This window comes from Rutidosis leptorrhynchoides, chromosome 10 (genome assembly GCF_046630445.1).
Source record: "Rutidosis leptorrhynchoides isolate AG116_Rl617_1_P2 chromosome 10, CSIRO_AGI_Rlap_v1, whole genome shotgun sequence".
NCBI classification, from domain to species: Eukaryota; Viridiplantae; Streptophyta; class Magnoliopsida; order Asterales; family Asteraceae; genus Rutidosis; species Rutidosis leptorrhynchoides.
The window spans coordinates 67,741,404-67,749,816 of record NC_092342.1 but is presented as its reverse complement, the minus strand read 5'-3'; the positions used below and the strand labels follow the sequence as shown (position 1 = coordinate 67,749,816).

Genomic DNA, 8,413 nt, shown 5'->3' with positions numbered 1-8,413 from the left:
TATAACATGACGTAATTTAAAATTCTTCTACCAGAATGTGTAATGTACTAATGTTTGTCTAATAATGAACATAATTTGTTAAATATACTATCAAACATATATTATCACAAGTATGTGTAATTTTTATGTTGAGATATACATGTTTTATTGTGAGTACTCATAGTGAATTCATTCATTATATGGTTGCAATTAAGATGTATGTGTAATGACAAATATATTTATAATGGATACTACATATGAACAACCTTATATTTTACGAGTATTATTCAATTTTATGTTTGTCTTTTGGGCGCGACCCGACCCGACTCAATTTGACCCAACACATTTAAAATTTTATGCAAGAAAGTTATCGAATAAATTTTTAGGACCCTATTGGGTTTTGATCCTAGAATCGCCACTGTTCATCACTGAATATTGAACATTAAGCACTATATGTAATTCAGAGGTTAGAAACTCTGAGTAATTGATGAATGGTTTAATTAAGAAGTAATCAGATGCACCCTTATCAATTTGAAGAGTGTTATTTGTATTTTACCTAGATTCAATAACAATAAACACTGAAATTTATTTAACATATTTGTATTTATTTAAACTTTATTTGAGGTGTTCAGGGCATGAATAGTTACATGCGAACAACATTTGAGTAAAAGTACTTGTCGTCTACCAATAGTTTTTGAACCGAAAAACCTTATTTGTTCAATTGATGCTTCATCTTGCAGTGGATCGATATTCTAAAGACATCTTGCTTGTGATTGTAGCAGCCACACTTTGGTTCTTATTGAGTTATTGCATCTGCTCTACTTTTGGGTCAAACTCTTTGAAAAAGAATATGTTATTTAATTGTATTATGTTGTCTTCTTTCCTTGGTTTAAGTCTAAATGTAGAAAAGCTTTATGTTGGAACTTTTGGCTTCTCAAGCTGTTGCAACCATTGTTTTCTTTCACTTCTAGCTTCATGCCACAGAGTTATTTTCTAATATAATCATTGTCATCAAAAAAGTTGATGCTTCATGTTTCTATAAACCATTGTTACCTGAGTCGAAAGTTGTATTACCTTATTTTCTTTCACTTTTAGCTCCTTGCCACAGAATTATTATCTAATATAATCATTGTTATCAGAAAAGTTGATGCTTCATTATCTAATATAATAAAAAAAACATCTCCTTGCCAAATTAATGGGAAAAAAAAAATCATTAGTGTTTAAGGAGATGTTTTTTTTTTATACATTATTTTGTATCAAGTATTGTTTTTATTTGCATGTGTTAGGAAGGGATCTTTGTGTTTATGTCTTTAAAGATCATTTTTAAAATTAAGGGTATATTTGACAAAGTTCAGTTGGTAGCTTATACTGTAATTGATAGCTGATGGATTGTAGCTATTAGTTGGTAATTTGTAGCTGTAAACTGGTAGATTGTAACTAGTAGCTCTTAGCTTTTTAATATGTATTTAAATGTTTAGCAGATTAGTTGGAACTGTCTCTAAAGATCATTATTCAAATTAAGGATATATTTGACAAAGTTCAGTTGGTAGCTTATAGTTGATAGCTGATAGATTATAGCTATTAGGTGGTAGTTTGTAGCTGTAAGCCAGTAGATTGTAGCTAGCAGCCCTTAGCTTTTTAATATGTATTTAAATGTTTAGCAGATTAGCTGGAACTGTTAAAATAAATAGTAAATTTCTAAAAAGCTAAGTTTTTTTTTTTTTTTTTTTTTTTGAAATGTTGGTTTTAGAAGCAAAATGGCTCCTGATTGGAATACTTGGCTCTGTAATTCTATGTAATTTTTTTATTTTTTGACAGCTGTTAAGATCACCTAAGGAGACATAACCACCCATGCGTTCATCTCCTACACAGTTATACCCGCCCCCAACTGCGTGCCTAGGAGGAAACCCGTACCAATCCCATACGGGGCATGGACAGTAAAACCCCCTCCCCTTTACCCCCAACGCGATGTGGGAAAGGTGCCATGGGTGTAACTTCATGGCAGTGATGAATTTGTGGGTTAATATGTAGCCAACGGGGGTCGAACTCCTGACCTCCCCTAAAGGATGCAGGCCACCAACCGCTGGACCACATCACAACTTCTGTAATCCTATGTAATTATTTGTTTTTCCATTGTAATTAAGTTTTGTATGTTTTTGTCTAGCTCCTTGCTAGACTTGCATTAATAAAATTTCAGCCGTTCAAAAAAGAAATTAAAGTAGAAATTAAACGGACCCTAAAATAGAATAGAAATTAAAAACGGAACCTAAAATAGAATAGAATAGAACATAAATATGAAAAAATTAGAAAAAGGAGGGAAATAGATCGTAAAAAGAAATTGCAAGAAGAAGCAGAAAAGAAATTGGTTTGGCGGTGAAAAAGAAAAAGATGTTCGAAGCTCGAAGTCTAAAGAAAGCACGCAACACTAATATGTTTTAATTGTTCGGATTAATTTTTGAAACGATTAATCACTTTTTGTATATGGTATTTTGACCCAATTATTGTCTTGATTTCACAAAATCTTTAGACAAGAACGAAATTTGTATTTTTAACAATGAAATCACAAATCAGGGTATTAGAGAAATGAGTATTCTGTAGGTTGTGTGTGTAAGCAAAAGTTCCAAAAATGAACGATCATTGTTATATTGGTAGTTTAAAATGAAATGGTGTAATCCTTTATTTTGGTGAAAAAAACTGTTACACGAAAAGGTGTAACCTTTGGTTGGATATCTGTTGGCAGACACCTTTTCGACATAACGTATAGTGCCTTTCAGTCCAGGGGCGCTGCCGGGCACTACCCCTTGACCCCCTCTATTTTCACCACATAGTCAACTCTCATGGGCGTACACTCCACACTCACCAAAACCGTTAATAAATATAGCTCAATAACCCTTGCTTTCACGTAAATCGCAACTAGTTAAAATAATTGTTGGAACGACGCTAAAATCATCAATAGTTTTCTGGTATATGGACCTTGAAACCAGTCAACACATCAGAAGTGAAGTTCTATTAACGATGTATTTTTGTTGCAAAATTAATGTACTCCGTAACATAAATGATTAGTGACCAAAGAGCCATTGGCCTAGCGGTATCGAGGTGACCCCTTCAACATATATGTTGAGGGGTTCGAGTCCTGTGGTGGACATGTATATATTCGTGTATGGGTGTGTGTTTACCTTCAAAAAAAAAAAAAAAAAAAAAAATGATTAGTGTCTTAAATATAAATATGAAAACTTTAGGTGCTTAAATTAAAAATGAAAAAATATAATCTGTAAAAAAAAGAACTGTTTTGATTTGGGGGCGGCAAGAAGAAGAAGAAGATGATGTTGGAAGCTCGAAGTCTAAAGAAAGCGGTGGTACCAGCAACACTAATACAACACCCTTCTCCTGCTAATCTTCAATCCAATCGCATCTCCCTTCATGTATAATTTTATATTAATTAATATTAATATATTGTTATTTGATTGTAATTGTAATTGTAATTGTAATTATAATTGTATTGTTTTCTCAGGTTAATGAAGAAGGAAATTATTGCTGGGTTTATGTTGCTTCCGGTTGTCATGTTTATCGAATTCTGGTTTGATTTATGTCTTTATATTACTTTACTAGTAGAAGTTTATATTTAAAATATTTCCATTTTGCACTTATCATGCTTGTGATAGTTCGGTTAAAGTTGTCAAAAGTTCAATTTAGTCGGTCAAAGTTTCAATATTTTATTCGGTTATAATCAGTCAACGTAGGTCAAATACCAAGTCAAAGTTGGTCATAGTCCGTCTTGACCGATTACTCTACAAGGTCCCGACCGACTACTAGTCCCTGACTAACGACTTTTACAACCTTGAAAAATGATATATTTATATGGTTTAAATATATACCCCTATATATATTACTATAAGTTATGCTATTAATTCTTGCCATATATGGTTTAAATATGTTCATGCTACTTTACCTGGTATAAACTTGGCTCCTTTTTTTTTTTTTTTTTTTTTTTCCGTAGGTCTCTTTGAAAGATTCTTTAGTTGATGAAGGAAAAGATAGCCTCCTTATACCTGAACCAACTCAGGTAAGCTTTATTAAATATATTGTTGTTACCCAAGTAATTCGTTCATCATACATTTTACTTGCCGTAAAGACGTGCATTGATTTATCATATGAATTGCTGATATTTAAAGGTTGTGGACTCTGCGCTAGTGAATCGCTGCCCTCATCGTTCAGAAATTCAGACGATACTATCAAATGAAACTGAAAGTACGTGCCATGTTTAGATTATATTTATCGTGAAATACCCAATTTATTTTATTTTTGAGTAAACTATTGTCTCCATTACTTATATTCGTCACTTTGTTGAGTAACGAGTGTCAAATATGTGTTTGTCACTGTTGTATTTGTTATGCCTTTTGTTTTCACATTACTTGTTCATTTTAATGACTTTATCGTTTTAATTCTTAAAAACCATGTTCTTTAAGTCATTTAATCGAAACTTTGCAGGGAATGATTGCTTAATATTGGGAAGTGTTGACTCGTATGGACATCTTATTGTTTCCAAAATGGATAGTTATGGTAAAGGTAGTATTTTTTTGACATTCCTTTTCGAATAAATATATAAAGTTTTTTATGCACATTTTCTTTAACTTTTGAATTCAATTCTACGTGTGCGTGATAATTTTCAGATGTTGAAAGGCTTACATTTTCTGTGTCACCTCGGGATTTTGGGGTTGGAGAAGCTGGTTGGGCCGGGCTATCTTTCAGTCCAACTCAATGGTCTACGGTACAAATTAGATTGCTTAAAGATGAAATCTAAATTTTAATGAATTTGAAATTAATTTGTTATGGACCAAATTTCAAGTAACGGCTACTAACGAAGACACAAAATAAAAGTTTGACCCTTTTTTTAATGTTTGATATGTTGACCTTATCTAAAGAACATAGTTTATTGTTTCAGACTGCCGTGGCTCATAGCTTTGGTAAAAGTGTCAATGTGTATGACCAAGATTTTCATCTACGCACTTTTCATACGTAAGATTATCTTTAATTAATATCATTTAATAGCTAAATGGTGTATGACCTTATGTTACTTTTTCTTGTTATTGCTTCTTGGTAACATAGTTATGAGTCTTCGTAAAACTATGAATTCTTTACTACGGAGTAAAAGCCTGAAACCAGTGATCAAGTTAATCTTGTATCCCGTATATATGTTCCTACAATAGTTTAATTGAAACGTTAAAGTTGGATGTAGGCCTACTGCTGTATTTTTTTTATTAAATTAAAGTTGCATATCCAGTATATGAAGGAAATGTCACATTTTATCGGAAAACTGAAAAATGAAAGTATTTTTTATTTTTCTCGAATTGCAGAATGTGGTACCCTACTGCTGTAAACTTTGTGAACAATTTATACAGTGAACGTGAAAGTTCGATTTTGGCTGTTACAGAAGGCTGCCAGGTACTTGAAATTATTAGAGCCTAACAATGTGGGTTTGTTTGACAGTTTTCAGTGAATAATTGAATTTTGAATGTGAATTGGATGTTTTATAATTTGTCATTCATCTCTTTTAATCTAATTCAAATGCTCAGCAGTTTCTCATTTAGTTATATTTTCTTCAGCTATCAATATGGGACCTTAGAGTAAAAGAAAAAGGTGGTTGTGTGCATCGAATTTGTGGTTCAGTGGGGGATATTTTGTATGCAGTTTGCAACTCCTCAAGTGGTAATATTGCAGTTGGTGGTGCAGATCGTACTATGACCGTCTATGACCCTCGCAGGTTGTATATCGATTTATTAGATATTATTAAAATAATTGATCAATGGAACCATGAAATTATCAAATATCTATACTCTAAGAAGGCTTTTTGTTTGAACTTCTGTATTTCTTATGCACTCGACGTTGATCTCATTATTAAATCTATAATAATGTAGATGGTCAGCCGTAGCAAGATGGGTGAACTGCTCAAAATATGAGGTTCTTTGTTCACACTCTTATTTATTTATTTTTTTATTGGATTTTAATCATTGATTTTTATTTTCTTAGATAACTGGGCTATCTTTTTCTTCGATTGACCCGAATTATGTGTACATCCAAGGAGTTGATTATGAGGTTAATACCTAAACTTGCAAAAGGTTACCTTTTTCTTGCAAATATAAATTGAGTTTGTAATAGATGAGCGAAAATGCAGGTATTTTGCGGACAGTGGAGAGAATACAAGAAAACATTTTCATTTAGAGGAGATTCAAACTGGCTTGGGTTTAGTAAGGTAATAAAACTATCTCATTTAGCCATATTTCAGTTATGTACGGTGAAAACATTTTTTGTTTTGCCTTCTTTTGGTTACTAGAAATGAATAAGAAATTACATTTTTTTTTTTTTTTTTTTACTTCTGTGAAATTTCTTGTACAATTTTCTTTTAAATTTGATTTTTAGGCAGCTACATTATAGGATCTGAAATAGATATGTCAAAAAGCTGAATTCACTTTTACGTTGAAGATTTTATAAAAGAAATTATGTTTTATTTTTTCTTCGATAAACTGTCTACCGAACCCACCCTTCATGCTGATTCTGCAGCCTTTATCTAAAAGTAAAGTGATTTATTAGATGTATGTATATTTTTTAGTAGTTACACAATCTTTGATGTATACTGCAGTGTCGAAACAGGGATGTCTTGGGAGGATGGTGTGATTCTGGCAGCATTTTTGTAGCCGATGTAGTTGACCGGAAAGAATTATCAAGATCGGAATAGTTGTTTTCAGTGTATTCTCTTACATTTAGCGGCACCGGATCATTAATGTAACGGTAGCGGTGCATTGCAAGGATAATTGGTTTCCATGGAATTAGTTTTGTTTGTGTGAACTCGGTCTTGTGCTGTTGATAGAGTCATCAATGTTTAACTAGAAGGAATTCATATATTTGAATGTAAAAATACCTCATAGTCAAATTGTGTATGCTACAAGTGGTGGATGTTATGATTCATTTGTTTCATCCGTGTCGTGTCCCTAAAGTATTTTTATATAATCATTGTCTCCAAAATATTTTTGTTTCATTGTAACACTTAAAGTAATGATATGGTTTCATTTAGGTCATCATGGTTAACTGTTGTTAACTCAATCCGTTAATTAGGGACCTAAATGAAATCATATCATAACTTTAAGGGTTAGGATGAAACAAAAATACTTTAGAGGCAAGGATGAAAAAAAGATAAAACTTTAGGGATCAAGGGCGTAATTAATGATTGAAACGCAAAAAAGCAGGTGTGAGATTGACAAGTGGCGATGCATGGTTGGTTAGCAAATATATCCGTTTTCTACTAAATGTCTAAATTGTTATAATTTATTTATAATTACCTTTAGTAACCTATTATTTGGATACTTCTATTGTTATAATAAGAATGAGAGAAAGAGAGAAAATAAGGAGTAATGGAGTATATTATATTTTTGGTACTCACATATCATTTACATTCATGACTTAAGATTTACTGTATAAAATCTAGCACGAGATCTTCATTCAATTTTGTCTCCTAAATATTGGATTCTTGTGGAAGTTGTCATCCACCACTTTTGACATTTTAATATCATAACACTCCCCCTTGGATGACAATTTTATTATAGAGCAACTAGTACTGCCTCGTTAAAAACCTTGCTAAAGAAAAACCCAGTGGGATAAAAACTTTAGTCAAGGGAAAAAGAGTGCAGTATAGAGTTGACTCCTCCTCAAGTAGACATCGCTGAGTCGTCACATCTTTTGAACTTGCCTCATGCCAATATTGTGAATGTGTGTTCTGAAAACAGCGGTTGACAGTGGAGTTGTTGATTGAACGTATCTCATTTTAATCTGGTTGTCTTTTACGAGATCTTGAGTATATGAGAAGAATATGAGGTTTTCATCTGAAACTGTATCATCTAAATCTTTTATGTACAAGTTTAGCCCCTGTGATTTGTCTAAAGTCTCCTTCATGGTTTACTCAAACCCTTGTTTCAATTCCTATTCCCTTTTAGTCTTTTCTGAGCCTTACCAACATACCATTCTTTTCCATCAAACTTATGACCGTTAAGACCGTCTATGGCTTTGGCGCCTCGTCAGCATTTATATTTTGTTCTGTCACTTTTGATACTCTTCTTTCATTTGTATTATGCAAGCTGCATTATCTTCATATATAGTTGTTGGACTTTTATCGTGTTCTAGTCCACAAGAATTAGTAATGAGTTGTGTCATTGATCTCAATCAAAAACATTCCCGAGTGGCTTTATGTAATGTAATCACTTCGGCATGATTTGATGATGTTGCAACAAGTGTTTGTTTTTGAGAACACCATGATATTGCAGTACCTCAATTTAGGAATACATACCCAGTTTGAGATTTAGCTTTATGTGGATCAGATAAATAACCTGCATCTGCATAACCAATCAAATCTTGTTTTGATTCATTAGAATAAAAATATCCTAAA

The 8,413-nt window shown here is 32.4% G+C and overlaps 1 protein-coding gene across 2 annotated transcripts; it reads left to right on the top strand.

Moving 5' to 3' along the window:
- The first annotated feature begins 3,249 nt into the window (after window positions 1–3,249).
- On the top strand, window positions 3,250–6,926 carry LOC139873094 (uncharacterized). Of its 2 annotated transcripts, none has more exons than XM_071861031.1 (13): window positions 3,250–3,401; window positions 3,491–3,556; window positions 3,977–4,042; window positions 4,152–4,227; window positions 4,468–4,539; window positions 4,650–4,747; window positions 4,922–4,995; window positions 5,334–5,421; window positions 5,583–5,740; window positions 5,895–5,937; window positions 6,007–6,072; window positions 6,152–6,229; window positions 6,617–6,926. In XM_071861031.1, exons 1-13 carry the CDS (start codon window positions 3,300–3,302, stop codon window positions 6,710–6,712), a joined length of 1,083 nt encoding a protein of 360 aa, XP_071717132.1. In that variant the 5' UTR covers window positions 3,250–3,299; the 3' UTR covers window positions 6,713–6,926. The 2 variants fall into 2 exon arrangements, with proteins under 2 accessions (XP_071717132.1, XP_071717131.1); XM_071861030.1 differs by having other exon boundaries at window positions 4,468–4,545.
- Window positions 6,927–8,413: the final 1,487 nt, after the last annotated feature.

What these genes read in the sequence shown, in the direction of transcription:
- LOC139873094 (XM_071861030.1), top strand. Translation starts at nt 3,300, where the DNA reads ATGATGTTGGAAGCTCGAAGTCTAAAGAAAGCGGTGGTACCAGCAACA. An exon ending in GTCATGTTTATCGAATTCTG is followed by an intron (nt 3,557 to 3,976) that starts GTTTGATTTATG and finishes TTTTTTCCGTAG; the next exon opens with GTCTCTTTGAAAGATTCTTT. An exon ending in TTATACCTGAACCAACTCAG is followed by an intron (nt 4,043 to 4,151) that starts GTAAGCTTTATT and finishes TGATATTTAAAG; the next exon opens with GTTGTGGACTCTGCGCTAGT.